The 21,848-nt window shown below is 49.2% G+C and overlaps 1 protein-coding gene across 6 annotated transcripts in view; it reads right to left on the reverse strand.

Annotated features, from left to right (window-relative positions):
* SHROOM2 (shroom family member 2) overlaps window positions 1-21,848 on the reverse strand; it is a 118,843-nt gene that overhangs the window by 51,099 nt on the left and 45,896 nt on the right. For 4 of the 6 annotated variants that reach the window (XM_074324193.1, XM_074324191.1, XM_074324192.1 and 1 more), the window contains exons 2-3: window positions 12,044-12,195; window positions 775-906 (exon numbers count right to left, since the gene is read on the reverse strand). In XM_074324193.1, coding sequence (XP_074180294.1) covers window positions 775-906; window positions 12,044-12,195 — 284 coding nt within the window. Of the gene's footprint in view, window positions 1-774; window positions 907-2,017; window positions 2,167-12,043; window positions 12,196-21,848 lie in introns of all 6 variants that reach the window. The other 2 variants (XM_019718607.2, XM_074324194.1) reach the window with 2 other exon arrangements.

Consider the following 21,848-nt stretch of genomic DNA (forward strand, 5'->3'; position numbering starts at 1 on the left):
GCAAATTTAGCACGACTTTTACTACCTAATGATACCACAGATCCATAAAATTTGCAGCATTCGTAAACCGAAATGTTCGTCAACGGAGACGTTCAAAAACCGAGGTACCACTGTCCTTCCACAATAGCACAGTAGGGCAAGCTTTTGTAAAATGCACCTGCCCAAAACTTAAGTAGCTCTTGCCTTGCAATATGCCTGCAAAAATTTCAAAAGAAGGGGTGGTAGACGAGGGAAAAGGGGTCAAATATATGGTGATGGAAGGAGAACTGGCTCTGGGTGGTGAACACACATAATGTGACATATAGACAATACAGTATAGAAATGTACATTTGAAACCTGTATTATTTTACTAATCGATGTCACCCAGTACATTTAACTTTAAAAAGTCTCTAAAGAAGGCTGTGGCTGTGGGCATGTGTGTCACATGGACACCTGTCCCAGTGGGCTCAGAACTACCAACTCAGCTGGCCCAAAGGGATTCCGCCAAAAAAGGTAGGTCTCCAGGCTCTGGACTCATTAATTAAACAACATAAATGAGAAAGCACCACCTGTTCTGCTTCGTTCCTGGTGTCTGTTTTAAGCACTGTACACCTGCCTGTACAGCAAACAGATTTACAGCGTCCTACCAGTACTGGTGAGTCAATCGCCTTTGCTCATCAGAAAAACAAAATCATTCTCAAGTCAAGAGAGGTGCCATCGTGACAGGGCTGCGTTGTTATGAGTGTCTGTGGCGTGTCAAAGTCCCCATCCTCCTAACGGGAAACCAGCGCCTACCTCGCGTGGTGGCGGCCGTGCCAAGAAGGGCAGACGCTGGCAGAGGAGAACTGAGAGGCCGGCGTCTCGGGGTGGCTATCAGAGAACTTGGTGGCATGCCAGGAGTGAGGCCTCCAGCTCAGCTCACTCCTCCTGAAAAAGAACACAGACAACTCAGGGACTTCACACAAAGGACAACCTTGTGCCAAGACAGGAGTGAGAGACCGAAAGAAGTCACGGCTATGTCTGCGTGACTTACACCATCCCTTTCAGGTGCTTCCCACTGCTTCTGCGCGGGAATGCTCTTTTGAAACGTCTGTTAATGGAGACCCTGCCGTCATGCAGAGCAAGAATCACGGGCTCCAAAAGGTGAACCAGCCCTTATTCTTCAAAATTTGTTCAAAATAAGTAAATAAACCTTGCCCTGCCCCCCCCCCCCATAAGGCCACAAACAGAATGCCCTGCCTCTCCTGTTCCGCATACCTTTGCACAGGGCCTCCGGGTATGGACGGGGTGCTGGGCTGCAGGAAAGCTCCGGGAGTCCCCAGCTCAGCGGGGTCACAGAGTTTCCACTGCTTCTCTCTGTTTATTTACTCACTTAACTAAGTAAATACAGCTATCTCATAGTGACCTAAGGCGAGCAGACAGACAGGCCTCTGAGCCTCTCAGAGTGTCTGTGACGTCAGCTAAAGGTCCCCATCACGTTACTCGCAACGCCCTCCACCAACAGGTCCAGTCCACTCGTGCTGGGCTTCTGACTTGTGGTATGAGGCTTCCCCAGAGCCCTCTCCACAGTCCCCACCATGCCGTGGGTGGTTTATTTGTTTTCTGTCCACACCTGCCCAGGTGTGCTAAGGTCTGTCCAGGTGGAAATCCCTCCAGCTGCCGTGTAAACACAACAGAGCCGCCGGGCACCTCTTGTAATTCCACGCCTTCAGTGGAGGACACAACTAGCCTCGTGGTAGACAGCTTATAGCCCAAGAATGGACAAAGCTCCGGTGAGCCTTGCGGGGGCACTTCGGGGAGATGAAACATTCTTCAAAGCAGGCAAAACCATGAAAGATTATACAAAAACGAATATCAAAGGAAAAACCAAAAAGCATTTTTAATATAAACCACCTGGTGACTCCAATAATTAACGAGGAAAAATACGTGGGTGGCAAAATGTGGAATGCGTGATCTTTATGCCAGTTTTCCACGAACCAAAGCACCAAACAGACAAATTCATCACAGCACAGAAGGGATTGTAAAACCCAGACTATACCTCATAGCATTGCTCAAGATCCTTGTAAGGAAGGTTCTGGCCACGTGACTTTCATTTTCAGATGGCTTTTTCTGTGCTATAATATCCATCACTTCTTTCATCTTCCTTTACAGTTAATTAATAAGTGAAGCAGACTAGACTGATTGAAACTGGAGGTAAAGAAAAAAAGAAGGCTTGGAAAAGAAAATGCCTCACACTTTGCAGCAACAGTTCAACCCCACCACCGGAATGAGGAGTAGGGGGCGGGCAGGGTTACTGAGGAATAGAGTAAATGTTTCTCCTCATTTTTAAAAAGATAATACACAGATGCATGTCTCTGTTTCAAGAAAATAGTCAATAGTTACAGTAGCAATGAGGACTATTTTTTTAAAAGAATAAACACATGAAAACACAGTGGGAAAGGGTTATACCTACAAGATATAACAGGATATCACAGCCCCTGGGGACAGTGAAATTTCCCTAAAATATCTGGGCTTTTGTCAAGTCCTCTGCATTTCCCAATGCATGATGAACAGATTTGGGAATCAGAGAAGATTCAGGCTGGTTCCTGTTTGCAAGCACCTCCGATGGCCTGCAATGGCTGGATTTGTGTTAAGACGACACAGAAGGCCATTTGGCACCTGCATATTGGTCCTCAGTCACAATACTGTGACAATGCTGGACAGCAAAGCTCTGGTGCCAGATCGCGCTGGTGCCACCTAGAGTTCTCACACACTCATTGTCGCTTTGGTCAGTTTCAACCCCCACCCCTACCCCCACCACCACCCCAGGTGGAACAGAAGTGACAGAAGATTTAAGGTCCTCGTGTCAACAAGAGTGTGGTGTTTCTTCACACACACACACACACACACACACACACACACACACACACACGGGTGGCTGTAAACCACCCTGTCCCTGGAACTGTGAGGGCCATGAGGAGTACACAGACAGGACAGGAGAGCCAAACACCCCCACGTGAGGGCCTGGGACACCACTACCACGTGATATTCAGTGCGTGGTGAGACCACCCGTGCCACCTCACAGACTGTGAGCCTTGCAAGTGAACAGACACTACTGGCTGATGCCACAAACCCCAGCTGCACCATTCATTCAGGTGGGATGTCTGCTACAGTCCAACGGGAGACACAGCCCCGGGTAAATGCGAAACAGGAATGAATGCGAGAGCTGCGAGAGGAAGGCCCCCTTGGAGGCCACAGTCAGACGCAAGCTGGCTGAGGGCGGCGTGGACGTACGGATCTGAATCAAGAGACCTGTAAGGAAGCCCCTTCCACAAGGGAGGACAGAGAGGGCCATTTCTGGGCAGGCTGATTCAGGGAGAGCGCTCTCGAGGCCAAATGGAAAGGGGTGAGGGAGGGCTAGGGCTCATTACAGCCCCAAAGGAGGGCACAGCTCAACCCAGAGATGGCCACGGTCGTGCTTCTGTGCAGGGCGGCATGAGTAGAGATGCCAGGGGAGCACCAACGATGGGGAGGGCTGACGCCGCCCTCGCACGCAGCTCCACCACGGCAAGAAGCTATGGGCACACTCACGCCCACTGGACTGTAACCCCCGAACCGTTACCCCAGAGTCCAGGGAGGAGATGTCATTCAAATGGCTACTGATGTTGGTGAATCATAAATGTATGCTTCTTGTAGAAAACACGGAACATTAAAAACTTAAAAGGCCAATAAGAAGACAAAGGGGAATAACCTATGACCTCAAGACGACCACGAGGAATGTCTGCCCGCATTTCCCTCCGTGCGTCTTTAGAAGACAGCTGGGAGCCTCTGCAGACTTGGTGGACCCGTTTCCGCAGCCCGCCGGGCTCTGTGAGCACTGTCCCATGCCACGGTCGGTCTTCCAACACGTAACCTTCCGTCCACGCATGATAAGCCTTTCATGTAACTACTGCAAAGCCATGGTATTGAGTGTTCACATTGGGTTTTCTGGTACTCCAGATAAAATGATTCACTCTAACAGGGGTTCCCGTGAAACCTTTCCAGCAAATGACACACCAAAATTAATCTAAGTATACTTCAATTATTAAAAATAATTTTATATGTGGGTAGTTCTCTTTTTTTTTGGAAAAGACAGGGGGTTTAGATCACAAGTACAAGAAAGGCTGGGAGGTCACTGGAAATTAACAACAGATCTAGATAACAAAATTCATTTTTAAAAAGCAATGATTAGAATAAGGGTTTCAATGAAACATCATTCACGTAAAAAACAGAATTTCCTCCTTCCTTTCAAAAAAAAAAGAAAAAGAAAAAGCACGGGAGTTTTGGGTTATTTTCCTAACCTTTTCAAACGAAGCAAACAAGCACAGCCCCACAAAATAAACCAGGTCTGCATGTGGCCCTCAGGAGCTCAGACGGTCTGGGAGTATGAGACCCATGGCTAGGAGGCCAGGTGGTCACTGTGAGGGGGTGGGGACCTCAGCTCTGGGTGGGCGCTGTGATGGGGGGGACACGTGCGGGGTGTGTGGGCTTTCAGGCAACACAGGAGTTGGAGAAGCCTTCTCGGGAAAGAAAGTCAGTAGTGAGGCCTCAGGAAGAGAAGCACGGGTCGGCGGACAGACGGGGACAGACGTGGGACAGATGGGGGCAGACGTGGGAAACACCTTCCAGATAGATCAAGGGCAAGCTGGGAAGCCCTGCAAATACTCCTGAGTTCTCAGGGGGTGACTGGAGTAAGCGCCGTGCAGGAAGAGGCAGGGAGACCCCAGAGCTTAGGGTGCAGGGGCCCCCAGGGACAAGTCCGTCCGAGGGCACAGGCCAGGACAAAGCTGAGGGGGGGCCTGGGCTGGGGGAGAGGGACAACTGAAAATACCCTTTTATTCTTTACAAACTGAATAAGCCCATTGAAAGCACACAAAATGAACCTCGCTCTGGCCCTGCCACTTCCTTCCGGTTCCCACCAAGCCTCTGGAAGACTGTGTCCTAACCAGCCTCTCCCTCCCCCAGTCTGTCTCCATCTCTCACCAGACCAACGTCCCTGCACTGCCGCTCCGGCCAGAACCACTATCGCTCCAGAACCCTCAGCTGCTCCCAGTTTCCACAGAAGGAAGGTCATGCTCCCAGGTTTCCTGGCACCTGACCCAGGGCTTCCGAGTATGCTCCCTGGGCCAGCAGCACTGGCGTTACCTGGCACAGGCTTGGGCAGGCCAGGCGTGATTGCATAAACCCTCCTGGTAACTCAGACGCAAGCCCAGGCCTGACAAGCACTGCTCTGGTCCAAGCCACCTGTTCACCCCATTCCCTAGACTCCCTTTCTGTTGCTCACCCTCTGCCCTCCTCTTTGGGAGGCCCCAGAATCACTGACAGGTCCATAGTTACATCTCGAACCTGGCTCAGCCTTCAAAGAAGAGCTCAACGACCTTGTCCTCAGGAATGACTGCTGAGATCAGCCTCCCTCCATCCTGTTACCCTCTGCCGGGGTCACTACTTGTTAGAGCTGTCCCCAACCGTGCCCGGCAGCCCAGCTCAGCCGCCAGCTCCCAGAGTGCAGGATCTACGGGAGAACTTAACCACTTGGCTGCAGTTACATGCGTGTATAACAACATGTTATATGCATGTATAAAACACAGGTCAGAGCACTCTAAAAACGAGTGTGTGTGTGTGTGTGTGTGTGTGTGTGTGTGTGTGTTTACTATAAGGAAAAAGTCAATCCCCTGGCAGCATTTTGGGGAGATTTCTGTGGCAGAGACTACTTCGTCTCCCCAGCAGTGGTCAGACAATGCAATGCTGAGGATGGTGACATCACGTGTGATAAAATCTATAGTCCTTTGGGATAAGAGTCCAGCAGTTCCTGCCTTTATACATGAGAATTACAGAAAGATAAAAATTCCCCAATGACCGAAACAGCTGAAACTGATACAAGACATCAAAGCTGCATTTTTAAACAAATGCCAGGGCCGGGAAGCAGCATTCACACAGGATGAAAGCTTCGGTTCCCATCTGAGAGGCCGAGTGCCCCTTATCTCCGCCCCCCACCCCCCACCCCCAAGGGCAAGTGCATGTTTCTCATGTCTGCCTTTGGTGTGCCTCCTGAGTGTTTTAGCACAAAGGACGGTGCAGAAACGTCACATACTGAACACAGGCCGAGCTGGAGTAGACCCAAATGACTTGGTGTGTTTTTCTCTATGAACTTTTATAATCTTCCTATCAAGAAACCTATTCACGTCAGGAAAAACGAAACAAAAGCTGATCTCATCAGCACCACCGGTACTAAAAAGGCTTTGCCCAAACCACCTGTTCACAGCGCAGAGCCCCAATTGTCTAACGTGCGATGTAGTTGAAGGCAATGTGTTCAGCGATGCCAACACACTTCCCGGCAACATTTCAACAGAGCGGATTTTCTGGCAAAGAAACTCCAGACACTGCAACCTGCAGCCATTAATATAACTAAGTATAAGGAGCCCTAAGGAGGAAGGGCAGGGCTGACGAGTCTTATCTATGAAAACAGAGAATCAAAAATAAGTGAAACATTGCCTGTATGTCTTACTAGAAACCATCAATGGCTTTCAAACTAAATTTTGCAGTAAAACATCACTGGCATGCCTGGCAATGGAAAACAAAGTTTTTTTTTACCAGTCTCTACTTGACTTAGAATAAGAAACATCTCACATAGAGATTCACCTCATTCAAGCGCTTAAGACATACAAGTCTAAATCTGAACAGAAGCCACTTTTCCCCAAAAGAAAACATCTCTGAGCCACACGGTTTTTTCTCCAGATGTTAATAAAAACAGTAATGTCCTCATCACAAGAAAAAAAAAGTGCAATTATGTGTGGTGACAGATGTTAACTAGGCTTGCTGTGATCCTTTTGCAGCGTATACAGATGCCGAATCATTCTCTGGTATACCTGAAATTAACATACGTCAACTACTGTATCTCAATTTAAAAAAATAACGGAAAACAGCCCAAACAAATTAGGGTGTCTGTCCAGCACAAAACACTAGATCTACTCTGCTTTAATAAGAAAATAAGCACAGTAGCAAACGGCCATAATTCCCAAAATGCTCAAAATAGAAACGTTTCCCCCGAAACTTGAACAAATGATCTCAGACTGCCCTCCGAAAGCACAGGGTTTTGTCAACACCCAGCAGCGTCCCCACTACGATGTACGGTCTCCATCAGAACAAACACTGCTTCTGTCCTCCGGAAGGGCCCTCGGGAGGACAGGGGAGGGAAGGGGAGACACACCTGCCAATGTCCTAGCATGCTGCCACTCTGGCTGCACCACTGTACGGAGCTGCTTCCGCTTCCGGGGGCATCTGTGCTACCACTGGTGGGGCCCCACACAGAGCCACCTGCTCAGGACACTTCCAAGGGGCAGGGGCAGGGGCGGAGCACAGCACCATCCTGGCTTAGTACCCAATCCAAGGCCACTTAGTGACACCCAGAAACCAATGCATGTTGGAGAGACGGGCTCCCAGCAGGCACACGTGCTGTCTGTCACTAGATCCAAAACCTGCTTTCTTCACATACAGGACCACACCACCCGGTCTGCCTAACCCCTACAGCCTCCTGCAAAGCACCTCCCCCTGTTAGTCTACTCCTGAATGCATGCTTAGTGGCCGTAATTAGAGTCAGAAGAGGGTTTAAGGCTGCCAGCAAGACGCAGGAAATAACATGAATCAACAATCAACCTTATCACTAATTTGGGCTGGCGAAAGCATTTGCAACAACGGCTGGTTCAAGACGAAGATGAATGATGAGGTGGCAGGTGTACTTACTCCACTGAAAACTACTGTTACCATATAAATCTGGAAAAAAGGCCAACAGAGCAATTACAGGCTTTAGAAAATAATTTATGGCCTATTTTAAAGAAATTTTGCATAAAGCGTTTGAAATTATACGTACTTTTTAGGAGCTGAATTTCCGGTAATTTGCCTCTAAAGAGAAAAATGGCTGACGTGCCTCAGCGCTCTCCCACAAGACGGTGACAGCCCTGACCGAGCGCACAGATGGGCCAGCCCTCTCGCACACGCCCTGTGCAGTGGGCTTACCTACCTACTGGGCCGCACTAATCCGGAAAATGCTCTTAACCTTTTCCAAGCACATTTGCCTAAGCCAGTGGTATAACCCCACGGCTGCCCAGCAAAATAGCCTGTGGCCATCTGTGAAAACACCAGCTCCCAGATCTGTTCCAGAACGACCCATCAGGATCTCTCAGGCGCGGCCTGGACACCCAGGTAAAAAGTGCAGATGACGACCACACAGAGAGAGACCAAGAAGAGGTTACCACATCAGCCCCGAACTTTCCTGCGAGGGGCACTTGCGGCCAAGCGGAGATGGAACAGCAAAGTGCCTGAGAGGAAGGAAGGGCGAAGGAAGGGCTGTCCGCTCAGCCTGGCCTGACACTGATCCGACGCCTGAGCAGACGCCCCCGTCGCCCTCGACGTCACTGGCCCCGGACACCGCCTGGGCGAGGCGGAGGAGAACATATGTGCACTTGGAGGGGATCACTGTTACCGTTTTTGTGTTTCCAGCTGACAGCGCTCCGGGAGAAAGGAACTGCCCGCTGTCATTTGTCTGGGAAAGAAGGTTCGCCGGAGAGAGATAGCCATCCTGCACCTACGGCACTGCTCTCAGGCCCGGCTTCTAAGCGATGACAAGATACGCATTACCCAGGCCCCGGGAAACAAGATGCCATGGCTTTGTAAAACCAGCTCACCGCAATCCTATCCTGGCTGCTTGGTGCCCTGCTCACCGCCCTGAAATCAAACCAGCCTGAGGAACACGACACGGCAGCTGTCACTAGTGGGAGGGAGGGAGGGAGTACGTGAGCCACAATCCCCATTCTGTTCACGAAACCATGGGAATGTGCCTGATATTGAGGTGCACACACCCCTCCCCGCAGAACCACCACACCTGCACTGGCCACGCTCACCCCTCAGAACCCTCACCTCCTTTCTGTCTTTATCAGCAAAGCCACCCTTTCTTAGGGCACCAGAGGTGGGCAGGTAGTCGAATCAGGTTAAGTAAAGCAGGGTTGACTTGAGCACTAGTTTATCACTGGGTCAAACTCTTAGGTAAGAAAACATACGATACTTGTGTGCTTGTGGCTGAGTCCACGAATTACTTCCAGCATGCCTTTTTATAAACAAGCCACTATATTTTAAAAGTACACAATCCATTCCGGAGCTCGATGTAAAATGCTAGAAAATGCTCATTAATCTATGAGACAAGTCAGATTAGTGGTTGCCTGGGGATGGAGAAAGAGGAGACAGTGAGATCTAAGCATATATTTAAATTTAGAGAGAGAAGAAGGCAAGTTACTGATTTAAGAGACATCATTTAAAAGCTCTCATTGTTGGGACCAGCCCGGTGGCTCAGGTGGTTGGAGCGCCATGCTCCTAATACCGAGGTCGCTGGTTCAATTCCCATGTGCCCAGTGAGTTGCGCCCTCTACAGCCGTGAGCAGCCGGAGGTTGGCTGGGCTGCCGCGTGCTGCCATGAGTGGCGGGCAGCTGGCGAGAGCTGCCGTGAGCTGCTGTGAGCGGCCAACCGATGGCAGGCAACCGACTGCTAATCCCAGCACGGGACAGGGAGCTGTGTCCTACACACCTAGACTGAGAGACAACGGCTTGAACCGGAGTGGCGGGCGGGGTGTGGAAGGGGGGCAGAAAGCTCTCATTTTTGCCTTTGTAATGAGGAAAATGACATAAGTTAGTTTGGAGTTTTAGAGTCCTCACCACGTAGACCTTTAGGGTTTCCAGCCACGTGCTGGATGACGGCAGCAACAGGCCCTAATATTAACTAATTAACTGGTGTGGGTAATTTCATTCACATTTGTGAACAAAGCACCATTTCAGATTTTCTAATAGGCCAAAATAATACCTCCTCATAGTATTCAAAATTAATACAAAATTGTTTTTAAAAAATGTTAAACACCTCAGTGTGTTATTAAAAGTGTGTTCGGGGAAAAAATAGTGTTTGAACCAACTGCTTCTGTATCTTGTGATATGTGTCACTTAAAATACAAAATCCTATCTAAACCACATCACCACTCTGCGCAGCCCTCGTTGAAAGGAACGCAGGTATGTGGAACGCAACCCGAGCTCTCCACTGTGGCTTCCACCAGGCCTTTGGGGCAAAAGTGTGAGCCTCAGGCCAACAGCCGTTTGGCCACCTGGTCAGGTGAGTCAGCGAGCAGGCCCCAATACCGCCTCCCCAGCCTGTGGACCAGCGCCCACGCTTGGGTGCTGAGCTTTGAACAGGATCCAGATGGTCCTTTTATATCCTTAGGTACATCCTTCTGGTTCAAAAACAAGCTTGTAAACATATGGGACGATGCCCGACTTCACTTCTAATGACAGAAATGCCCAGTGAAACAATGAAACCATTTTCCACCTGTCACAGTCACAAAGCAAACACAAACTTCATGATGCACACACTTTCTGACACAAACACTCCCACGCTAGGGAATTTATCACAATTATCTACACGCACACAGGTTCACCCACATTCATGGGACCCTGTTAGATGCAGCCGGTGGAAATACTGTCACCTCTTGATTGTGTCGCCCATCCCGTGTCAACAGCTCTGTCGGTTTTATTGGCGGCTGCCTCCCCTGGGCTGGTCAGGGTCACACAGCTGGGTTTTATGGAAGGAGCACGTCTATGCTGGTGTCCTCTCGTGACGCCAGGTGCAGATCAAGGTGCTTTCGGTCAACAAAGCCAAGTCCTGCCATCGTCCTTGTATGCCTAGCACTGCAGTCAGCAGCCCAGAGTCCGTCTGCATGTCCACAAAGCTGGGGCTTTCCCCACAGAAGAGACAAAATTGTCCCCATCGGGAGCCAACGAGCCGGCTCAGTGCTCTGCGGGCTCTGGCAGCCCTACCACGGAGACAATATGGGTGACAGAAGAAAAAGGGACCCCGGTCAGACTGGGGTCTGGGTGGGGAATCCAGACATGGTTTATAACCTGTGTCTTACGTCTGCGGACCAAGTTTCCTTTACCACCATTACCTTCCACCACTAGGTGATCCTGAATCCATGCAGACACACGTCCTGCCTTAGGAGGTGACCACAAGGGAATAATTATACAATGGGACAGTGCATCTCGTGTGCCATCCTCCCCAAAGGGCTCCAGAATTGCCATTCTGAAGTTTGCTTTTTCTGATTTACAAGGAGGAACCTACAGCATTTAGAAATGAGGTTTCTAAATTAATGTGGCAAACGATGAAAGTTTGGGTAAAAAAAAAAAAGTCTTTTGGGAATTTGTCCTCAAGCCTGCACTAGAAATCGAACCAAGTGCTTGAGTCAATTTATTTTTTTAAATTTACAGCTAACCTTGGAAAGATTGCAGTAATTGTGCTAAAAAGGACGTGTAAACACTGTACTTTGGATTAGCCAGCTACAAAATGCAAGGTGGGGCATTATTTCTATACGAAAAGTACACGTCACAGACACCTTTGTGGAGTCCAGAAGCGCTGTTCCACTTCCTGCGTATGAGAAAGCACTATGTCCCCATTTTCACTTTCCACTCGCTTCAAATCACCCACACGTCTAGCAACAATCTGATTTCTAGGAACCAGCTGCTTGCTCCCCTCAGACCTCAGCACAGCACCAAGAACTCGTGGGCGCTAGCTAGCCTGTCTCCCGACTGTCACGCTTTATTTCAGCAGAAAACCCAGAAACACGGTAGCCTGCCACCTTGTGTACGCAACAGGCAACAACACGTCACTTCATTTGGAACAGCAGCACACTTTTTTTCTCCCTGCCAAAAGAATAATCTACACATTGCCAAAGACAGATACGAGTATTCAAATTCACTTAATAAATCAAAATCAGCAATCGGTAGTAATCAAAGCAATCTTTTTACATTTTTAATGCTTGATTCACCCTTGGCCAAGAGATATAATTCTACCTACATGCATGTATATGCGTGCATACACGTGTACACACACACACACACACACACGACTTAAGTCCAAATCAGGATTGCCGAAATGATACAGACAAGCCAAGCAGACATCACATGCTGCTGTTGTTCTACTCCCTTCTGTGTGTCTTGGTAAACATGGTATGAGTCTTACCTTTTTACCACCAGCTTCAGGGTCTTATGGGACCCCTTCACCAGGCAAATCGCTTCCTGTCTAAACCCTGAGAGACCAATGTCATTGATGCTGACAATCTCGTCTCCTGCCAGTAACTTGTCCACCGCTGCGGCTTTACTTCCTTCTTCAATCTGCAACAACGACAAGAAAAGTGTGTCCTGTGAGCATGCCGCAGGAGCAAAGCAACTCCCCCGAACCCGGCCAGGAACACAACGTGCCGTAACACGTGCTCTAGGACTGGCCTCGGATTACCCGGGAGTGAAAGGACCCACCTGGGCCCCGGAGACGGCCCTGATCCCCATGTGGGGGACGAGGGGCGGCGCCTCCCCAGGTCTGCCTCTGCGAGGACGTGGGCTACCATCACCCCATTCACCACGGGAGCGGGGAAGAAAAAGCATGAAACACTCAGGAACGCACACAACCCAGAACAGTGGCTCCCAAGACACCGGCTTATTTTCTGCGCTCCTTTATCCAAACAGTAATGATGGATCATTTTAATCATGCACTAAGTATTTCTCATACATTAATCCTGTACCTAGTAAGATGATTTTTCCAACAGCTTCACTGAGGTCATTCAAATACCACATATACGGAAAAACATACAAGGGAATGGCTTTTTAGTAAACTCACAGACTTGGGCAACCATCACCATCATGAATTTTGGAACATTTCTCTAACCCTAGAAGAAACCTCGTGCCTATTAGCAGTCGCTTCCTGTTCCCTCCAGCCCCTGGCAACCGCGAGTCTACTTTCTGCCTCCATAGATTTGCCTACTCTGGACATGTCGTATAAAAAGAGTCATATAATACATGGCATTTTGTGACTGGCTTCTCTCATTCAGCATCATGTTTTCAAGGTTTATCCATGTCTTAGCGCGTGTTGGTGTTTCACTCCTTTTTACGGCCATGTAATATTCCATCGTACGGAATGCCACCTTTGATTTATCCATCAATCGATGGCTATTTGAGTTGTTTTTACTTTTTGGCTGTGTGCGCTGGTGCACAAGTCTGTGTGTGGGTGTGTCTTCCTTTCCTGGATGTGTACCCAGGCGTGGAACTGCTGGGTCACATGGTAACTATGGCGACCATGTTGAGGACCTGCCAGATCGCTTTCTAAAGAAGCTACACCATTTTACAACCCACCATCAGCATAAGAAGGTTCCTGTCTCTCCCCATCCTTGCTACCACTTGCTATTATCTGATTTCTTTGATTACAGTCCTAATTAAACTATCATACTAGCCCGTGTGTGTGTGAGGATATTTACCTCTCAGCGCTAAACACGTAGGTATGAACATGTGCGTATGGACCGACTTCTGAAAAGCTTGCATGCTACCCATGTTGTAATTTTCACCCTGAGAAATCTTGATCTTAAATCCTTAACCTGGGCCGGCCCGGTGGCTCAGGCGGTTAGCGCTCCATGCTCCTAACTCCGAAGGCTGCCGGTTCGATTCCCACATGGCCCAGTGGGCTCTCAACCACAAGGTTGTCAATTCAACTCCTCGACTCCCGCAAGGGATGGTGGGCAGCGCCCCCTGCAACTAAGATTGAACACGGCACCTTGAGCTGAGCTGCCTCCCCAATGGCTCAGCTGGTTGGAGCGCGTCCTCTCAACCACAAGGTTGTCGGTGCGACTCCCGCAAGGGATGGTGGGCTGTGCCCCCTGCAACTAGAAAATGGCAACTGGACCTGGAGCTGAGCTACGCCCTCCACAACTAAGACTCAAAGGACAACAACTTGAAGCTGAACGGCACCCTCCACAACTAAGATTGAAAGGACAACAATTTGACTTGGAAAAAAGTCCTGGAAGTACACACTGTTCCCCAATAAAGTCCTGTTCCCCTTCCCCAATAAAATCTTTTAAAAAAAAAAATCCTTCACCTGGTTTCTCCTACACAGTAATGCTCCAACTCGGTATCAATTAAGCCAGCCTGTTTCCTGTCCTAGGGCTTGGCCAGCTATGGCCCAGGAGCCAAATCCAGCCAGCTGCCTTTTTTTTTTTTTTCCTGATAAATAAAAATTGCACTGGCGTACAACCCCACTCCTTTGTTTACAAACTGCTACAGGACAGAATTGTGAGGTTTGGCCCACAAAGCCGAAAATATTTACTACTCGGCTTATTTTTTTAACAGTGAAAAATGTTACATTTAGAGTTCGCCAGCTGGACTCAGTGTAGATGCGCCCGATGTTGTTGGCTACATCGAAGCATCATAAGCAGGAGCCAGTGAATCAGGACATATGCCTTCTTCTCTCCATCAGGCCTGCTCTCCATCTGGGTGCTGACCTTGGGCAGGTCAATGTCATGGAGCTTCTTCACAGCCTGTCTGATCTGCTGCTTGGAGGCCTTGCCATCCACAATGAACACACGTGTATGCTGTCCTCTATCTTCTTCATGGCCGATTCCGTAGCTGGGGACCTTGATGATGGCATACTGGTCGACCTGGTTTCTCCTGGGGGTGCCCTTCCCGGGATATCTGGGCTGCCTTTGAGCCGCCGTGTGGTGAGCCCTCAGAAGGTGCGTGATGTGCAGATCTTTTTTTGGGTCTGTGGACGACTTTCAGCTCTGCTTTCTTTGCCTTCAAAGCCCTGGCTTTGGCTTCAGCCTTGGGAAGGGCCGGGACTTCCTTCTTCAGTTTCAGTGCCATCTTTGTGAAAAGCACTACTTGGCTTTTTTTAAAAGTTAGCCAGCCCGTGTTGTACCCCGAAGGCGTTATCTTTACAAACTGCTAGGAAAAGTACTGAACGACATGAATGGTTCGGAGCATGTCTGTGTGCAGTCTGCAAGTTCCCTGCCCGACTGTATGTCATGGCTAACCTACCGGGTTTCCCCGAAAGTAAGACCGAGCCGGACCATCAGCTCTAATGCGCCTTTTGGAGCAAACATTAATCTAAGATCATTTCTGTGCCCTGCCTGCACCACAGAAGGGCACCGAGGCAGTGTGGGAAAGCCTTCCAGCCCTATGATGGTGGGTAAGGAGACAACATTTTCCCAGCTCCAGAGGCCCAGCGGGTTCAAGGTCAGTGCCCCGACCTGGGCGGGCGGGTCTTCCCATCTGAGATGTGCTATCTTTAGGAACCCTCCTTGACTGTCAGGATTGTCACCTGGTTCCAAGCCCACATCCGTCTTTTCCATCCACCTGTATTCCACAGCCACGAATTCCACACTACAAACTCTGATCGCTTTCTCCTGGTTTCCTTCTATTTACAATGGAGAGCATAGCTTACCTGTAACGCAGACGCTGTTCATCACAGCCAGTAACGTATTTTTCTTTTAAGTCTAATATTACAAACGTTCCATTCAAAGCTTGGGGGAGGCGTAACAAATCAGTTCTTAACGATTTTTAGTGGAAATTGTCTACAACTGGCCATATTTCAAATGAAGAATAACTCCTCCTTCCCAAGAGATAGCCTCATACTTGCACATAAACCTATAATTTATTTACAAGAAATAGGTAAAAAGATGGGCCTCTTCCATATACTTCGATAGTAGATATTTCTCCCTTCAACATATACTTTGTGTTACATCCTTTTGGGAAACCTACTCCAGAGTATAGCAGCGGAAGAAAACCATGCATATATGTGCACATACATTTAACTCATTTAAGAGACGTAAACACTGATCTCTATGAACATAGCTGACTTTGAGCAATTTCAACTCTGCTGCCGATAGTAGGAACATGGTGTGAACCGAGAATCCCATTTACACAATGACTGACTTAGAAAGAAGGCACAAAAGAGTACTCAAGACAAGATTCCAACCTGTAAAGCACAACATGAAAATATTGACATAATCACATGCTAATCAGGTGCCTACGTAGAAAAATAATTTGGTCAGTATTTTGTACAGTGTTGAAAAAAAATGCACATTTATAAAATCTAACTCCCTCATCACAAATTTCTAAGGACACAATCTTATTTTGTTTTCTGGGTTTTTTGTTTGTTTGTTTTTTTGTGTGTGTTTTTTTTTTTTGCCTTTAAACAGTTCTGCATCCAGGTGGAAACTCAAATGTCCATGAAGAGGTGAATGGGGAAATGAAATGTGGTCTCGCCGTATGACAGAATATTATTCAGCCTTGAAAACGAGGAAAATTCTGACTCAGGCTACAACACGCACGAACCCTGAGAACATTAAAGCTCGGTGAAAGAAGCCAGACGGTTAAGGCAAGGACTGTCTGAGTGCACTTAGATGAGCTTCCTAGAACAGGCAAAACTCGCCGAGACGGAAAGCAGGATGGGAGGGGGGTGGGGAGTTGTTCAATGTGGACAGTCTGAGAACAGGAAGATGTAAACAGTTCTGAAAACGGATGGTGGTCACGGTCGCACAACACTGTAAATGCCGCTGTCAAGTGGTTAAAACGGTAGGTTTTATGCTACGTATATTTTACCATCGTAACAGTTATGCATTCTTCAGTATCTTCAAACAGAAAAACGAATTTGACCCAGGATAAGAATGCGTTAACGTGTGTTCCAACGATCGCTTGGAATTCGAGTGTTTTAGGGAAATCTTGAGGAAAAACCACTATGACTCACAACTTGAAAGCAGCATGTCCTTGGAGGTGACACATCAGCTGTGTCCGACTCAGCCACGACCCGGTGGGTGTTTCAGTGTCATTCCCACAAACCCTTGTATATAAACAAGTTCTGTGTGAGACTCGGGAAGCGCTGTCATGTACTCCGCCTTCCCGGCGAAGGGACATCCTGTCACTTCTTCTCATCTGCAGACTCCTAAACACCCTCCTCTATCCTGAGCAGCATACTCCACGCCACCCACCGGCCTGGACCTCACCACACCCCGCCCAACACCAGTGGGTCTAGGTGTGGCGATCAAGTAGCTGCCTTTTTCTCCCCTTGCTTCCTTTCCAAGAGAAGGTATCTCTGATATTATCGTGCTCAAGGGGAAAGTCAGTACAAGACAGGGCAGCTTTAAAAACCTGCATTCGATACACTTTACCCCATCAAACGTCTCACATTAGGTACACGTGATTAGGCTTGAACTCAAGGACAAACCAACCTGCAGTTGGCACCAGCGTCATGGGGGAAGGACTGCCTGCCGGCATTTGCAGTGCATCACGCCTTACAGGCGTGGACGCTCATTCTGTCACAGTCCCACAGTACAAAGTAAAGACAGCACCTGGCACTGTCTAGAAACAGCTGCCAAATGCTGCAAAGTGCAGGAGCCACGAACAGGTCACTTGCGTCCCGTGGCAACAGGAACCATGCTCGGACTCCAAAAAATCCCTCTGCAAAAAGCAGGCGGGCAGGCAGAGAAGTCACTGCACACTCACGCTGCAGGCTGGTCCTGTGTGCCACGCGGCACACACTTACGGACCCAAAGCCCGCCCCTCCCCCCATTCACATGCCAGGCCACATATTCCAGTTTGCATTCTTAACTGGCATGCCGGATGGAAAACTCCCTTTTATGGCCCCCATGAAGAGTTCAATGCCCCACAAGGTTGCAGGATGCCTTATTGTTCTTACAGAAATGTTTTCTCTGGAAACAGCAGGAGAGAAAAAAAAACAGCTGATGAAAGTCCTTTTGGAACCCAGTTTTCATACTTCATTGGACGGATGAGGACCCACAAAGGCAGAAGAACCTTTATTCTAGTGGACGACCAGGCCCACGTGGACAGGAATTGTGCCCAGTGCAGTGGGGGTGAGAGGGAGGACGCTCCCCTCTGTCTCAGGGTGGAGATGAAAAGCCTTCACAAACAGAAAGGACCCTGCAACACGATGGGGGAGGACATTCCAAAGTGGGGTCTTGCGTGAAGACAGGCGCAGAGGCAGGAAGCCCAGGCCTCTGAGGAATGTCAGCCTGGCAGGGTGGAAAGCTCTCACAGAGGAGCGTTTGAAGATAAGGGCAGAAACGGGAAGACGAGGAACTTGACCTTGAATCAGAATCAGGACCACATCCTGTAGGTGCTGAGAGCCCAGAGAAGGCAGGTGTGGAAGGAGGAAAGTGACTTTACTACTCAAGCAAATACTTCTGGAAGAGATGTACCATGGGTACACAGAAAATGAGTTTCTCTTGCCTGAGAACTGCAGAAATGGCAAGGAAGTGGATCCTGCCCGGTCCCTAGCCCACGTCTGCACTGGACAGAAGCCAGGGCTCAGACCAAAGCAGGGCAGACAGAACAAGCCTAAGGAAGGACTCTAGACGGTGAGAAGGAAGCACCAATGACGCAATCACTGATGGACGTGAAGGGTAAAGGAAAGAGGTCCGGTCTGCGTGCTGTGACCTTGAGCGTGAGCGACATGGAAAATCACAATGACCACGGATCAAAACGAAAGAGGAAGACCGATTCTTTTAAGTGCAATATCATATTTCAAAGCCCATGAATCACACCCATTTCTATCACGGCTAGCTCAAGAACGCCTCACTTCCCAGACAGTAAGATAAAAGTGTGACAAAGCAATGTCTTTTGTCAGACAGGACAATCACTGACGTGCCCTCCTTAGTCTGCTTCACTGAGTCATTCTACTCATTCCCTTGAACTCAGCTGCTTCAGAAAGGAAACCTGACTCATCCATGAAACGTATCGAATTGTGAAATAATGGGAGAGCGCATCCCTGGTAACAGAGAAGCCCATCGAACACTGAAAACCTGCACCCACGTGTGCTGAGACCAACTGACCATTATTGGCCGCCACAGCGGGAGAAACGACGGCAGCCAGGCAGCCCCGCTTCCAGCAAAACGGCATCAGGAAAGGGTAAAGCTTCAGACAGACAAAAGCGGAAACAGACGGAAAGGGCTAACTAACCAAGAAACTAAAGACCCACCTGGGGAAAACAGACACAAAAAACAGACGCCTCCAGCCTCTGACGAAGCAAGTCGAGGCGAATTAATAATACCACGTGCTGCGTCTGAACAGTGGTCCCGTCTCCCTTCTTGGAAAATCCAGTCAAGTGGTTGATCAACTATTCTGCAAATGCAAGTTTTACAGCAGCTCTCGAAATGTGCTTGAGCAAGAGGGAACCCCCACCGCATCCCATGTTTAAAGTATAAATGCTTTTTTGAAAGAGGTGAATTCATTTGCTGGTTGTTTATTTTTGGGTTACAACCACAGTGGATATTGAATTCCAGGCTCCAGGGTTCCTGGGTGTAAGCTTACCATTCCTGGGGGGCAGGGAGTCGTTATTACACCCGATGACACAAAGCCCAGTGAGTGACAATCTGGAATCGCAGTCACACATCTGCTGTGTCTTGAACATCTGTAATTACCTTTACTGTCGACGTTGTTTTTCAGCCGTTTTCCTAAAGAAAACGGCTCCTTCATCTTGGTTCTCCCTGCCCCTGGTCACGATAGGCCAGTTTCCCCAATAACTTTGTTAATGCGCCATGGGAAATAAAATTTGAGCACGTAGTTTATGATATGAAGTGGCAAAGGAGTGGGACGTCAGACGTAACGGCTTATCAACATTTGAAGAGATTGGTGCTTGATACCCTTGGACGGGAAATGTGCTCCCACGTGTCAGCCTGGAGAGTCACTGGAAGACCTCCTTAGAAAAGAATCACAACTGTACAGCTTTTTAGATTTTCAGCACATACGGCGTTAAGAATTGGATACAAATTGAAATCTCTGGGTATTGATCCTCATAACAACCAATAAAATCTCAACTATGAAAGAAAAACAGCTTTCCTCATGGCTGATCACCAAAATAATTATATCACAAAGCAAGAAAAATGATAGAACATCAATGAAAAAACCTAAGGAAGTAAACCAAAAACCCACCTCCCATGCTTTGGGCCCAAGTCCATAATTAGTCAAGTGCTTTTAGCAACGCAAGGGTGTGTTCTGAAGATTCAGGCCTCCCTGCAACAAGGGCTGGATCAGGGCCCTAAGACAAAGAAAGGCAGATGTGGCCTGGGCAGGGGACAGAGCCAGGCCAGGGAGACGTGTGCCAGGGACATGACGGCCGGGTCTCAGCTCCTGTACAAAGGGGGCCCATGGCTATGAGAAACATCGAGGGACGACTCCGCCAGAGGACCAGGATAAGACCGGGAAGCTGTGGAGGCAGTGACTAGCACCCAGAAGTCTAAGGAGAAAAAGAAAAGGGCTGACTGCCCGCCCCAGGAGAGCGTGGGGACCCTCGAGGGAGGGCGTCTGTGCCAGGCAGAAAATCAGAGGAGCCTTCTTTCCGAGCCCTGGCCCACTGGCCCTGGGGCAGGACAAAGCCGGGTGTGAGCCTCCGCTCCAGACACAGGAAGGTCCGGGGCCTCGGGGCTTTGCAGAGTCCTGAGCGGCCGGCCGTCCCGGCGGCACTCCAGAGAACACAGGCCGTCGGATAGATTGGTGGAGAGACCATTTCTGGAGAGCAACATTCGGGATGCATTTTCTGAGCACCATTGCCTGTTGGGCGCAGCTACAACCCGGAAAGAGAAAGATGTGCAAACACCCTTCTCCCACACTTAGCGCCGTGGGGCCGCTCACTCCAAACGCGCCCTTCCTTGCCCGACGGTGGGGTACTGCGGTGGGACCTGGGAACAGAAGGTTCTCCTCTGCCGGCAGGCACGGGGGTGCACGCTGTCAGCAGAGGGCGCTGGCAGGAGCAGGGAGGCTTCCCTTCCAGTTCCAGCCTTATTCCCGTGCACCCGGCACTGACCCCACACGGCGCCCTGGCATGTGCCCCAGGCACTCCAGTGGGCAGCTTCCAGGTGGGTTTTGCTCGCACACCTCAGGTGGCCTCCCAGGAGCTTCTACTGGCACAGCAGCCAGCTGCCCAGCCAACTCCAATCCACCCCGGCCAGCTGCCCAGGGAGCTTCCTGCCTGCCAGCGGGCCTGTGGCACTCGGTCAACTGCACCGCGCAGTGGGTCGCCGTCACACCCGCTCCACGGAGAGCCGAACCCGCACGGGGGAGTGGCAGCGGTTTCCTTAGGTCATCTGCCTCGGCCCTGGACGGCGGCCGTCCCTCACAGGTGCCACTGCTGCTGCGTTCTTCAGCGGTCTCTAACCCGCAGGACTGACTAGTTAATAATTACTCGACACTAAATCGATAATCAGTAATATTCTGTTAATAGTTAATTTTTTTGCATTAGGGGCCAGCAAACTTTTCCGTCAAGAGCCATATAGTAATAACATTTTAGGCTTTGCAGGGCTTTACGGTCTCTATGGCAACTGCTCCACCTTGCCCGACAGACAAGACGGAAGCAAAGGGCTGTGTCGGTATTTGGCCAGTTTGCCGGCTCCTGCTTTATATTAAGCGCTCCCTCCCTGTTCGAATTTACTATGCGGTTTGTACCTCCTAACTGGTCCCTGACGGATATAAATTCTATGTGACAAGGGCAATAGCGGAGGCTTGCAGCAGCCCTGGCAGCACAGGGGAGGGGATATTGAAATCATGGCGGGGAGGCTGAGTATGGGAAGGTTTCACGAAGAGGAGGTGCAATGCACGACGCAAGATGCCTCTGCCACGTACTTCACTATGAGATTTGGGGGAAGGCACTTCGTCCTTCTTTCTGTGTCTCAGTTTTGTCACCCAAAATAAACGGTGATAAAAGTTACTGGTTGTCTTACATCTTAGGGCAATCAGGAGAATAAAAGTGAGACAATTATGAAAATGTTTTGTAAACTCGAAAATACTGTACAAGTATATTTACAAGTCATTTCATTTATGTTATAATTTATTAGTGTCCAAAACGGAAGCACAACCCACGCTAAGCTTTTCGACTCTCAAGTTCAGTGACAAGCGATCCGAGTCTTGATTTTAATACGAGGAAACTGGAAACGTAAGTGGCAAAGGGCGACTGCTTCATGTACAAATACAAGTGCTGCAAGCTGTCGGTGGAG

This window comes from Rhinolophus sinicus, chromosome X (genome assembly GCF_036562045.2).
Source record: "Rhinolophus sinicus isolate RSC01 chromosome X, ASM3656204v1, whole genome shotgun sequence".
Taxonomy (NCBI): Eukaryota; Metazoa; Chordata; class Mammalia; order Chiroptera; family Rhinolophidae; genus Rhinolophus; species Rhinolophus sinicus.